The sequence below is a fragment of the Ananas comosus genome, linkage group 13 (genome assembly GCF_001540865.1).
Source record: "Ananas comosus cultivar F153 linkage group 13, ASM154086v1, whole genome shotgun sequence".
NCBI lineage: Eukaryota > Viridiplantae > Streptophyta > Magnoliopsida > Poales > Bromeliaceae > Ananas > Ananas comosus.
The window spans coordinates 2446423-2459663 of NC_033633.1; the positions used below are offsets into that span (position 1 = coordinate 2446423).

Consider the following 13241-nt stretch of genomic DNA (forward strand, 5'->3'; position numbering starts at 1 on the left):
GAAAGTAACTATTTCTCACTCCAACCTCATCTTATTTCACAAGTCAGAAAACATAACAGCATTCCCAGAACACAAACCATGCCATTTCAGTTCAACTTAGCTTTCATTCTGGAACAGAACCTGGCCCCCTTTTTTGGGGCGGGGCTTGCCTCAGTTGCGATACATAACACCGACGCAGGAAATTGAAAAGATACCACTAGAAGCAACGACATGCCGACCGCATTTACATCAAAGTTAGGGAGGTAAAACGAAAAACGGAAAAAAAGGAAAAACCCAATAAGCACAAACAACGACACGCATGCGCACCCGAACGCACCAGCTAGATTCTCATATACACACTCCACCTACTCCAGTTTGTAAGAGTCGAAAAAGAACTCATACTCACCTCACCCTGCAAGCTGGAACAGCAGGGGAGCACTTCGTGCTCGGGCTTGCTCTGCAGTTGACGCCATTTCTAGTGAGCCCGTGGGCCGTCCTGTAGTCCGGTAACCGACTAGTAGTGAAGGACTGAATTGTCTGAATAGGGCCATCACTCGGCCCGCTTCCTAGCAAGGGCTCGAGCGTCTCGACCACGTCGCTCATGAGCGGCCTCGCCTTCGGGTTCTGGCTCAAGCAGTAGTAGGCCAGGCTGCAGGCCTTTTGGGCCGCTCGGACCGAGTACTGGCCCTCGAGCCGCAGGTCAATGATCTGGAGAAGCTTCCGCTTGTCATTGAGCTTGGGTCGTGCCCAGTCGACTAGGCTGTGCTCCTTGCTGGGCCGCGTCTTGTCCACAGACCGTCGGCCCGTGAGCAGCTCGAGGAGGACAACTCCAAAGCTGTAAACATCGCTCCTCGCTGTCAGGTGCCCTGCTCACATAGTCAAGTGAATACTTCAGTTCAGAACTGGGAACAAAATTTTAATGGGCAACTTGATGAATAATTTAACTATTTTTCCTTCCGTAAATTAAAACCCTAGTAGGACAATACTGGATACTAGTTAATTTGGCTTTGTATTTCTCATTTTTAATATGAAACAGCAGAGTATATGCATTTCAGGGTTATGACACAATTTGTTGACTTCTAGTTGTTATTGTCAACAATAAAACTATCGAAATGAAGTCAACGTCGCTGCTGAATTAGCAAATTTGATTGGAAAGTTCAATATTAGTCTCGGAAAGTTCTAGTTTGAGACAAAATTCTATCTAAGTTTATGTATAAATAAATAATTTTAATTGATGTTAGGGAAAAGAAAAAACCTCGACAGGTCACAATATTAGAAACCAAATTTGAGCTAGCAGAGCAAAATTGTATTTGACTCACAGAATTCATAACAGATGAAAAACAAGTTGTGTAACTCAATCTGTATTAAATACTAAATATTAAGTACAAAATAGTATTTTGGAATGTCATAATAGAAGATCCATTCGAAAACAAGACCAATTGACATATAAGGAAAAAAAATTTGAAAAAAAAAATTGCATTTGATTTACGTGTATTGTGACTTGTCTCAATGACCTACTTCTAGCCAAGTTCTTTCCTGAAAAAACTGAGAAGGTTGATGAGGTCGATCTGGAGTAGGTTCGGGATGTCAAAGCAGAAAAAAGAAAGAATCTGGAAGAAATATAGACACAGAAAGAAAGGGAATGAACCAACACAAATAAATAGATCTAAAACACCTTAAACGGAATGGTACTAGAGAAGTTCTGAGATCATTTATTGGAAATATTTGCCCATAGATGGAGCACTTAGTGAGAGCACTAAAATCTTAAAGATAGAAGCAATATTTAAATCATTTGGTTTAAAGCAAGAAGGGAGGTGAAGTAAAGGCCCTGATACTTGATATGCCGAGAGAGGAAAATTTGGCGGTCCAATGCTGGATTTCATTGTTGCCTTAGAAAGAAGGGCCAAAAGAGAAAAGTACGAGCAAACATGCATACACTACTTCCAAAATTTGCTGGTAGTGGTGTGGGTCATTGCCCCCAGCAAGCCCCCTACACCACTGGTTCAGTGCAAAGGTCAAATAGAAGAATAGACAATAGACGGTATAACTAGTATCACACAATTCAGTAAGTGCCAGACTGGCAGCACACAGTAAAGCTAAAGACAGCAAGCATTAATTTAAGAACAACACAAAGCAAATATAAAGTGTAAAGGTCCATACCAGTCATTACATATTCTGGTGCAGCATACCCATAGGTGCCCATCACTCGAGTCGACACATGGGTCTCGTCGCCTTCTGGACCAGCTTTTGCAAGGCCAAAATCAGACAGTTTAGCAGTATAATCCTGTGAAGATGTGGATAAGAAGTAGGATAAGTATAAATAATGGAATAAGTATAGATAAGACATCTAGTATACAGAGAAGTAAATATGTGATACAGTGATAATTGTATGTAAGATGAAGAAAAAGGAATTCAGAAGGTCAATACTTACAGAGTCCAACAAGATATTTGAGGTCTTGAAATCTCGGTAAATGACGGGTCTTTCTGCGTTGTGCAGAAAAGCTAGCCCTTTGGCAGCACCCAGAGCTATTGACATTCTCGTTGCCCAAGACAAGGGAGCAGCCGTCTCTGAGCACACAAAGAAAGAGGAGTATCAAGGAAAAAAGTCATATTTGTGAAAACTATCTAAAAATTGTACTGCATGGAGAAATGTAACTATTATTGCAATATGGTTTCTGAAGCCTTATCAGATGTTGAGGTGGAATTTTGATATTTTTCCACTAACGGTTAGTACCCACATGTCATATACGAGGCAGAAAAATCAGAAGATTAAGCAAACACTATATACAGGACAGAAAAGAAACTGTGTCAAAGTAGTAAACAGTCTCTAAAAATTAATTCTCCTTTTATGTATTCATATATATATTTTTTTTTTGGTCTAAATCAAGATATATCAAGATCTTTATACTTTTCAACTAGTATGTCCAGTTCAAGGTTCACATGATTTGCTACCAATGCTAGGAAACTGGAAAGGAAGGAGCCATATTAACGAGAAAAGTTAAAAACCTTATTCATTCTAGTTACTCTAACCGGATGAGAAAACGCCCTGCAAAAGCCAGATGAACTAATTGGATGGACTATGAGACCTAGTTGCCCGGTACGGTTTGAGCAAACCAGCACTGCAATGAACATACTAACCTGACTGAAATGAGATAGGTTTCAAACCCGCCCAAGTTTAAGTGTCAAATACCATCAACAATATATCAAAGATATAGCACATAAATGACAACTATTTAATATCAAGAACTTTGAACTTAACAACTGTTTTCCAAATACACAAAATGTTAAATAAGTCTAATGCGGAAACTTTGAATTTCTCTTTAAAAGAGATGATGATATATCTTCTTTTCATTTTTTTCTTCAAAAAAGTAAACATCTCTTCATGATTGATATTGTGTAGTCTAATGTGCATATGGCTTACGCAACGATGAAAAGGAAGAATAAGGTGCTGAGTTTAGTTTGTCACTCAAGTCTTAACAGGTTCCTCGTGCCAGTTGCCGGCTAATTACCTTGCTTGTTAACTTGTAGAATAAGATCTCGTCTAGTAACACACTTTTAAGCTCTTTAGTGTTTGGCACCCTAAGGGACTGAGTCGTCACCATAGGCTATATCTGTCACCACCATGTAAGACAGGGTTGTTGTAACTAACATAGATACTATCATTGCCATTTCTCATGTTGTCGCCACCTATTGTCTCCTACGAGAAGAGGAAGGCACTATATGACACATGCTCGGCATGTCAAAGCCCATCCCCGCAAAATAGCAAAGTATGAAACGATCGACAATGTCTTGATTTATGGTTATTTTACTAGAAACAATCACCGATGGTTCATCTAAACTAGAAAAAGAATGCTAGTCGTTATGTTCTTTCATTCTTTATCTTTTTTTCATCCTCGTGCACAGTGATTTTGAGTTTTCCATCTTAAATCGACCTTTCATAAATAGTTTCCTAGTTTGTTGTCTCAAGCATTAAAAATATTCACATTATAAGGAGAACATCAAAGTTGACAAGATATTATAATTACCCACATGATGACCAATCCAGTTGGGTCGACAAGTTTGTCAAATCCTACTAGCTGATCTACCTGCGAAGTCATAGTAAAGTTCGATTCCTAAAGAGTTTAGAATTCCATTTTTTTTCTTTTGAGGAAAAATAGTATACTATCTGCTTCATTCATTAGGCAAATGAACTAGGCAACAGAAACTAAGGCAACTATTCCTCCGGAATCGGGGCAAAAAATCACTTCAGATTTTCAACCCAATACTCCAACATCCTATGAATATCCTTAAGATCTGTGGTTGATTCCGAAAAACGACATTATTCCTATGTAGCAATACGCCCTACCACGCCACGGTTAAAATGTTTAGCCCCTTCTCCCTTGTATCAGTATCCTATTGCATCATGAAGAAATCCCACATTTCATCCACTTGTTGCTTTGGCTGCCAGCACAAGGTTCCTACCATAGCACAGTAGGGAGGGGACAGAACATACGTAAAAACATCCACCAAAAAAGTGGTCCACCGTCTCATTCTCTCGCATAGTGTGACACCCCAATAATCCCATATCGGATGGGAATTAGGTTGTGATTGGATATGTAAGAGATTATGAACCCTAATAATAATAACTGGACTTAAACATTTTGAGTTAATGGTTTGGGCTCAACGAATTATAATTACTAACAGGTCGGGTCGTTACATTTGGTATCATAACCGATTCATCGGCTGGAAGTGTGAGGCGGGCCTCCCATCACCTAATGATCTTGGGCTGTGTTTGATTGGACTGACGAGGACATCAAGGCCTAAATGGGGGGAGCCTGTGACACCCCAATAATCCCACATTGAATAGGAACTAAGTCGTGATTGGGTATATAAGAGACTATGGATCCTAGTAATAATAACTAGGCTTAAGCATTTTCAGCTAATGGTTTGAACTTAACGAGTTATTATTACTAGTGAGCCGGATCGTTACACATAGCACACACCTTTGTTCGCTTGTCCATCCCCTCTTGAGAAGGTTATCTACCGTTAGGACCCTTCTCCTAAGAACTATGTGAAGATCTTTACTTTTAGAGGTATTTTCAGTTTCCATAATAGCGGTATTGTGCGATCCCTTATACCTCCGTTTGAAATTAACTTGTAGCACGAATTTACAATGAAAAGTTCATTGATGGTCCATCTCCATTTAACACCATCAGTCCCTTCATTCTTTTTTTCTTTTTTTGAGAGAGAGATAGGTAGCACGCTACCCTCTTCGTTTATTTTATTTAGAAATAAACTTAGCTGAAAATGTGAATCAACTAGGATTCGAACTTGGGACCTCGGGTACCAACCACCAAGCCCTTTGCCACTTACTCTAGAAACGGTCGGTTCATTCAAAGATAAGTTGACAAGCATTCTTTTAAACTCTTGAAGTCAATCTATCTCTTATTGCGTCCCTGCCGCAAAATATTGTTCCTTATTAGTTTGATCTCTTAAATTATAACTATCTTCATATAGTAATAAATTCTTTTCACTAGGTAGGATTTATTCTCTTATGTTAGGACTTATATTTCCGTAATTATAACATCTTTTTTATCATATTAGGATGCTATTGCAGACTTCGGCAATATATAAAGTCCTCACTCCCCTTTTCCATGATGGGATAATAGCCAAGCTACGAATGAGGATTAGTTCAAAATAATTAAGCTTTCAAAGTAAAGAATAAGCACTACATTCTAAAAAGAAGAATGTGAGGTATATTCACAAAAAAGCCGAATGCATATATGGTAACAAAATAGTGGTTATCATTGGCGGATCTATACAAACCTTAGTGGGTTCCATTGACTCTTCTGAGGTATGTCAAAAAAAGGCCACATTGGCCAATCTTGGGTTGTTAACCCCACTTTGGCGCCAAAGTTGACCCAAAGTGGGGTCAAACAATATGGTTCTCTATTTTTTTATCTCATAGGACTACGTGGTAGTGGGCCCACAAAAAAGGATGGAGGGACTAGGTAGAACAGTAGAATAAAATAGGGGAAAAAAAGAGAGATAGCAAGTCCAATAAAAATGTAGAACCTGCTAACCTTAAACTTTTTCTTTTGTTGAGACGAAGAAACATGGTGTTTCCAAGGATTTCTTTACTTTTAAAGTTGACATTCATTCTACCAGTTACTACTACCACAGTCAAAAGAGCTTTTTCTATAATAAATTTCATAAAGAATAAATTGCGCAACCGTATGTGTGATCAATTGATGAACGATTGCTTGGTGACACATAAAAATATATATATTTGGCGGTGTCACCGATGAGGCTTTCATACACTGTTTTCAGAATATGAAAACACGTCGAGTACAAGTGTAAATAAAAATGATACATTTTTTGTTTTTGCAATTTAATGACTAGTTAGTCTTTTTCTATTAATTTTTATTTTATGTTTTCTCTTCATTATATTGACCCCACTAGTGAAAATTTCTAGATCCGCCACTAGTGGTTATTAATTATATATACACATTAGTTCACATTGAGAAATTACCATAGCATTATGGATTTTGGGCCGGAAACGGGCCCAAAGATGACAATGCAAAAATTAGGCACGATCAAAGACTAATTAACTAGAAAGAATAGGAAACAAGTCACAATTTATTAAACATATGCCAATGGATATTGTCGACTATCATCGTAGTCATTTAATATGCCAATGGATATTGTTGACTATCATCATAGTCAAGCATTCATTCTGCCAAAGAACTAGACTTCATTCCACCATATGGATTTCAACGCTATTATCAAATTGTGCCGTACATGCCTGCCATATTGTTCGAGTCGATAAGCTTGGGTAGTACATGCCAACATATAACAAGAGTCTGTGCAGAAGCATGCGACATGTTGTGCAATGCCGATGGCACACTAGCACTTGCTATGCCAGTGGCATTGGCAATTCTTGTCACATATAGCATATAATGGTGTATAATTGATAATTGATTGATTCGGGACTTAATTTAGGTAGAATTGTTTCCTTGTATGAACACGTGTATTGTTTTACCAAATATTCCGATTCTGAGTTAGCTTCTCATGATTTCTTTCTACATAGAGAGGGCAATATGAATAAAATATGAGAAAGTGTATTTTCTAAATTTTTTGTTCATTATTAGAACCAATCTATGTTCCTCTTCTTTCTTCTTGTTCATCATAGTCGGCAGTAAATCGACAAGCTACAACATAGCATTGCCCTTCTGCTCGAGACTTTTCCTTTGCAACACTATGAAATCATTTCTGCTCGAGCCACATTGTCAGCTTTTGTCACCAATGTACACCTCCTAGTAATTGTCCTCTGCCACCTCTACCTTGTGGCTGTCGAGGCACGCCACTTGATCCATATTATTACCACTACCAAGATTAATTTGGGTTCTCTTGTGACACCATCCATAACCGCACAATGACACCACTAAGATTACCTTTATCACTGTCGACAAATCTCCATCATCTCCTTCGCTCTTCTCATAGCAACTAAAGATTCTTTCTATGATTTTCTTTTCTCATCCTTAATTAGCGGTCCACTTCCCGAAATTAACCCTTCCTTTTTTTTTTGCATCGCATAAAGCACTACTTGATATGTTTGTTCGACCTCCCAAAGTTGGCTTCGGCATTTGGACTGAAATTAGGCCCAATATTCCTTAGTTCTATTTTCTCAGAGAGATAGAGAGAGAGAGAGAAAGAGAGAGAGAGTTTTCTTCTTATTTGCATTCTTGGTGAAACTTTATACGATCCTCTTCGCCGATAATAGTTTCGTTTGTTCATAATCTTACTCAACTTGATGATAAGTTGGCAAGTATGAATTATTGATGTCTCTTAAAAGCTTCTATTTGGTAGTCTTGATCTTATCAGTCACATTGACAATATTGCAATATTGACTAATAAAGATATATCAACTAACGGGCTCTTGCCAATCAATGTACCCACAGCATCATTCTTCTTTTGTGGATGTTGATATTAATATGCGGTTGGTGAACTTCACTCTTGCGCGAGAGATGTGGGTGCATTTTCAACATTTTTGAACAATCAAGTTATGCCAAATCTTTGACTGAGTTTCAAGAGTATCTCTAGCTCATCTGGGCTAGGAATTTTACGCCTTTATGCAAACCCGATTGTGTCAAATTGTAGAGCTCACTCCACTTGTAGTTGTGCTGCAAAACAAAATCTAGTGCCTCAATAAGCAACGCCTCTTTCAATTTCTTATGCAGACACGACTTGAATTTGAAACCATGCGGGGTCAACTTCTTCATCAACTACCACTTCCAACACCAGATATAGCTTTGGTAAAGATTATTGCTGAAGAAACTCAACTTCGGATGATTAATTCATTTATACCTTCTCAACCAACTATAGTGGATGCAAGTGCAACATTCGTTCTCACTTTTGTAGTATTTTCACTCCCTATATACTCCCTCCTAGGGCTAGCAATCCAACTTGCTGTTTGTGAGCTAGGCAGCCAGCTCGCGTTCGGCTCAAAATAAGTTTGAGATTGATCGCTCGTTTAACGAGCTGAACACGAGCTGGGGTCAACTCACTCATGTTCGGCTTGATATAGCTCAAATATATATATAATACAAATTTCTACTATTTAAATTTTAGGCAAACCCAAATGTAAAGAGACCTATACTTTGTGAATTTTAATTATTAGATTAAGATTCTAATTTTCAAAGTAGGGATGACAATAAAAGTTGAGCCAACTCGTGTTCGGTTCGTTTAATAAATGAGCAAACACGACGAGCCGAACACAAACCAGCCCCGACTAGCTCGTGTTTGACTCATTGGCAGCCCTACTCCCTCCAGTACATCTGGCCTCCAAGAAAAGGCAAGCAAAGTTTCTATAGTTCACGCCATTCAGAAATGGTGTACAATGATTGATTTGGGGCTTAATTTAGGTTCAAAAATGTTTCCTTGTATGAACATATCTATTACCGGATTCCAATTCCCGTAACCTTGAATAGTCCACGACTTCCATCTATATGTAGATGACAAATGATGAATAAAACGTGAGTAAAGCTACTTTCCAAATCTTTCGTTATCAGACACTACATGCCCTTTGAAACAATCCAATAATTTTTTTTTAAAAAAAAGAAGCATTTTAGCAACTCTATGCCTCTAATATTTGGTTCTCACTTCTCATTGATACAGATAGGCAACCTAAATGCATTGCTGTTCCTTAAAAATGCACTATCTATATTTTGTTACATAGGATAAAAGTTGGATAGAATAAAGTTTCCAAACACTTCAGTTAAAATAGCAATTTCCAAATATAGATATCTTATTGATAATATGTCTCTTTAGAAGTAAAATCCTGAACAAAGGACAAGTCCGCATTCAAATGTCTGTAATAATGTATTGAAGGGCATTGAACCAGGAAGGGCACTTAAAAAACACCTAAAATAAATTGCACGTGAAAAACTATCAAGCAAAAAGACCAAAAGCCATGCCAGTAATAGAAAAAGATAGAATCATTACTGCGGAATAAGTGGTTTTCAAGACTGCCCCGGAACAGGAACTCGTAGACAAGCAGCCTGTGATCATCTTCGCAGCAATAACCGATCAACTTCACCAAATTAGGATGCCTTAGCTGCCCCAAAAAGTTAACCTCTGTCTGATAAAACAAGAAATTAGTCAAATCTTAAGATTCATCACAAATTCATCACAGCCCAAGTACCAATGTTCTAAGTAACCCTACTAAGGTAATACTTCATATTTAAAACTAGACAGCAAGTTCAAATCCTAAGCCTCTGCAGCTCTGCGAACAAAACTTTTGAATGTCAAGTTAATAGCCTTCACAAATTAAATGCTTGATAATGTCTAGTTTGTGCTATAACAAACAAAAAAAATCAATCATACCTGAAGATTACAAGAATATAATATACCAAGATTTAGAGAACTACAATATCTTTTTGATAATTCATCACATTTGCCAGGAGAAATTAAGAAGTTCGACGAGAAATCAAACTTCCATTCATTATGAATAAGAAATCATCGGACAACTTTATAGGATGTAACTATAACAAAGTATGCAAGTAAAATGTACCATCGGTAAAGAATAAATTTTGGGTCTCTACATGGAAAGAACAAAACATGGAAGTCAACTATGACAAAGCCAAACAATGCATAAGGGTCCATTATACACAATCATGTGCAAGTAAGTCAACCAAACTCAGCAATGGAGCTTTCATGGAGAATTTTCTCCTACCATAAATGGCAAGGAATACATGAAGAAATGTGAGCTTACAAGCCATTCTCGGTGCCCTTGATGACCATCCTTGTTGAGCACTTTGACGGCAACAGGAAGTGATTTGAGGCCAACCCTTACATTCTCATCTATGTATCCTTTATAGACAGTCCCGAAACCGCCCTCACCAAGAACATAATCTGGTCGAAAGCTCTTTGTGATAGTCTCAAGCTCGAACAGTGTGAAGGCAATCACATTGGTGTATATAGAAATATTTCTTGTATCTTCAAAGTTCCGAAGGCTCGATGAGTCACTGATGTCCGAGAAGGTCCGGGTGTGCTTCTTCTCCGAAAGAGCATTTTTCCCAGGGAACATTTGAAGCTGCTGAACTGCAAGTAAGAAAATATGAAAGACAAGTTAATCACTTCAGAAATTACAAAGAAGCCCAGAAGTAATGACAAAACTTTTAAGACATAAAATTGCTTCAAGTAAACATCATTCTTGAGTTCAAATTGTTGATAATTAAGACGGTGCGAAAGAACTAAACATACGCAATTGTGTCAATAGAAATCCTGAATTCCCATATTTCAGCCATAATCCAAATATGTGATGTTTAGACAAATCAGATCTGCCAGATTGTTGCATGCAAATGAACAAAAAAAATTTCCAAACTAAACACCTGAAGAAAGGATTAAAATTTTACATAGCTCCTCCCATGATATAAGAACCCAGAACATAAGGAGGCCCAGATATTGAAAAAGAAAAGAAATATTAAAAAAAAATTAACATCAACACCAGAAAAGGACACAAAATGAAGAACCACCAACAAAAATATCAATGTGAAAAGTGCAGAAACCAAATTAGGAAACAATTAAACCTACAACTCAAATTGTGGGGGAAAAAAGGAAAGGAAAAAAAAAAAAATCTCTAAACCTATCAGTCAAATGGTCTAACAAACAATCAAAAAACCAAGAAGAATAGGAGTAAGAGGACATAAAAAATTTAGGGAGGAAACCGAATTAGGAAACCATCTAAACACCCAAAAATCAGATTTTGGACAAACCACATTCAAGAAAACGAAGCTTTCATTAAACCCACAAATCTACTGGGCACTAAATAACAATTTCAACGAGGGAAAGGAAAGGGGAAAAAAAAAAAATAGAGTAAGAGGACATAAAAACTCGAGAACCAGCAACAAAACAATAATGTGAAAGGGGCAGAAACCAAATTAGGAATCCATCCCCACCACAAAATGAAACTTTGGACATAAACCCATATGAAAGAACAAACCTTTGATCTAAACCCCTCAACCTAATGGGCTCAACAACAACAATTAAAGGATGAAACAAAAAATCAAAAATCAAAAATCAAAAATCAACATCAAATAATAACAGGAGTAAGCAACAAAACAACAATGTGGAAAGGGCAGAAACCGAATTAAAAGACAATTCAAACCCTAAAAACAAATTTCGGACAAAACGCAATTGAAAGAGCAAAACTAATTCCATAATCAATAGGGCTAAACAACATCAATTCAAGAATGAAACGAAAAAAAAAAAAAAAAATCAAGACATCAAAAAATAACAGGAGTAAGCAACAAAACACCATTGCGCAAAGAGCAGAAACGGAGTTAGGAAACAATTCAAACCCCAAAATCGAATTTTGAACAAAACCCATTTGAAATAACAAATCCTCCAACAAATCCCCTCAATCAATTGTGCTCAACAACACCAACTCCAAGGACTAAACGAAAACAACAGCAACAACGAACCCCAGAATACGAGGGACCCAAATGCGAAACAATTACGCACCCTGCGAGTGAGCCGCGACCACGGCGTTCTCCTCCCTCGTTCCACAGTTTCCCATCCTTCACACTCCCTCTCATCCTCCGCCCCCGCCCCCCCAAAGGAAGAAACAACGCACCTCACCTCCCTCCGCGCGCCGCCCCTTAGCCGCCGCGCCGTCCTCGGCGCAACCCCACCTCGGCGCTCGGCCTCATACGCCCCTCGGGGAACCAAAGCTGAGGGACAACAACAACACCCAATAGAGATTAGAGAGAGAGAGAGAGAGAGAGAGAGAGAGAGAGAGAGAGGTTGGGGGGAGGTGGGGAGTCGAGAGAGAAGGGAAAGGGACGAGTAAAAGAAGGGTTTTTTTTTTTCTCTTTTTTTTTACATGGGGTGGTTAAAACAATAAAAAAAAGAAAAACAAAGTAGTGGGTTTCTACAAGCCGCTTCTTTTGATTCCGCTTTTGCTTCTTTCTTTTTCACCGCCTCCACCAACACCACCTCCCAAAGATTCCCCCCCTCCCTCCCCTCCCCTCCCCTCCCCTGCTGCGCTTTAATTAAGGGCCAAGGAATTCTCCTGTGAGCGTGAGCAATGTGAACCCAAGTAGAGAGAGAAACAAGAGAGAGAGAGAGAGAGAGAGAGGATGGAGAGGGTGAGTGTGCTTGTGTGCGTGAGGAGAGAGAGAGAGAGAGAGAGAGAGAGAGAGAGAGCGCGTGGTTAGGAGAAAAAAACATGTGAGCCTAATTACTAAATTGCCCTCGCCTCTGTCCTTCAAAAAAAAAAGGCATTTATTGCCGGAGATTTGTGTATCTTACAAAAGGTTAATTGCATGCAGCTTTCCGTAAATACGTCGAATAGCGAATGTATCTTCACACAGTTTAACTTTTTATTTTTATCTCTGTATATTATTTTTTTACATTATTAAGTAAAATATATTTTTTAAAATTTTTTTTATATAATTCTAACAGTTGAAATTTTTTTAGGAATATATTTGTAAGCATACAAAATATTATTTTACTTATCTGCTATTAAAAAATAAGTATTGCTCTAATAATAACAAATTAGAGGGATAAATATAAATATCATTGAACTTTTGCTGGGATAAAAATGAAAAGTTAAACTTTGTAGTTTACAGAAAGCTGTATACAATTAACCCTATCTTAAATGACAATAAAATAATATATAGAGTACGGCTATAATACTACTAATAGCACCAAGTACTTTGTGCTACCAAATTTTTCGCCATTAGATCTAGCTTTTTGATCATTTCCACCCCTTAAATCAC

At 37.9% G+C, this 13241-nt stretch overlaps 1 protein-coding gene across 5 annotated transcripts; it reads right to left on the bottom strand.

Annotated features, from left to right (window-relative positions):
• Positions 1 to 12627, bottom strand: LOC109719393 (probable serine/threonine-protein kinase PBL8). 5 transcript variants are annotated; one of them, XM_020246039.1, is made up of 7 exons: positions 12396 to 12627; positions 12095 to 12191; positions 10232 to 10560; positions 9463 to 9598; positions 2411 to 2547; positions 2140 to 2263; positions 1 to 845 (listed from the first exon to the last, which is right to left on the bottom strand). In XM_020246039.1, exons 3-7 carry the CDS (start codon positions 10544 to 10546, stop codon positions 382 to 384), a joined length of 1176 nt encoding a protein of 391 aa, XP_020101628.1. In that variant the 5' UTR covers positions 10547 to 10560; positions 12095 to 12191; positions 12396 to 12627; the 3' UTR covers positions 1 to 381. The 5 variants fall into 5 exon arrangements, with proteins under 5 accessions (XP_020101628.1, XP_020101626.1, XP_020101627.1 ...); XM_020246037.1 differs by having other exon boundaries at positions 11983 to 12191; XM_020246038.1 differs by lacking the exon at positions 12396 to 12627 and having other exon boundaries at positions 12095 to 12336.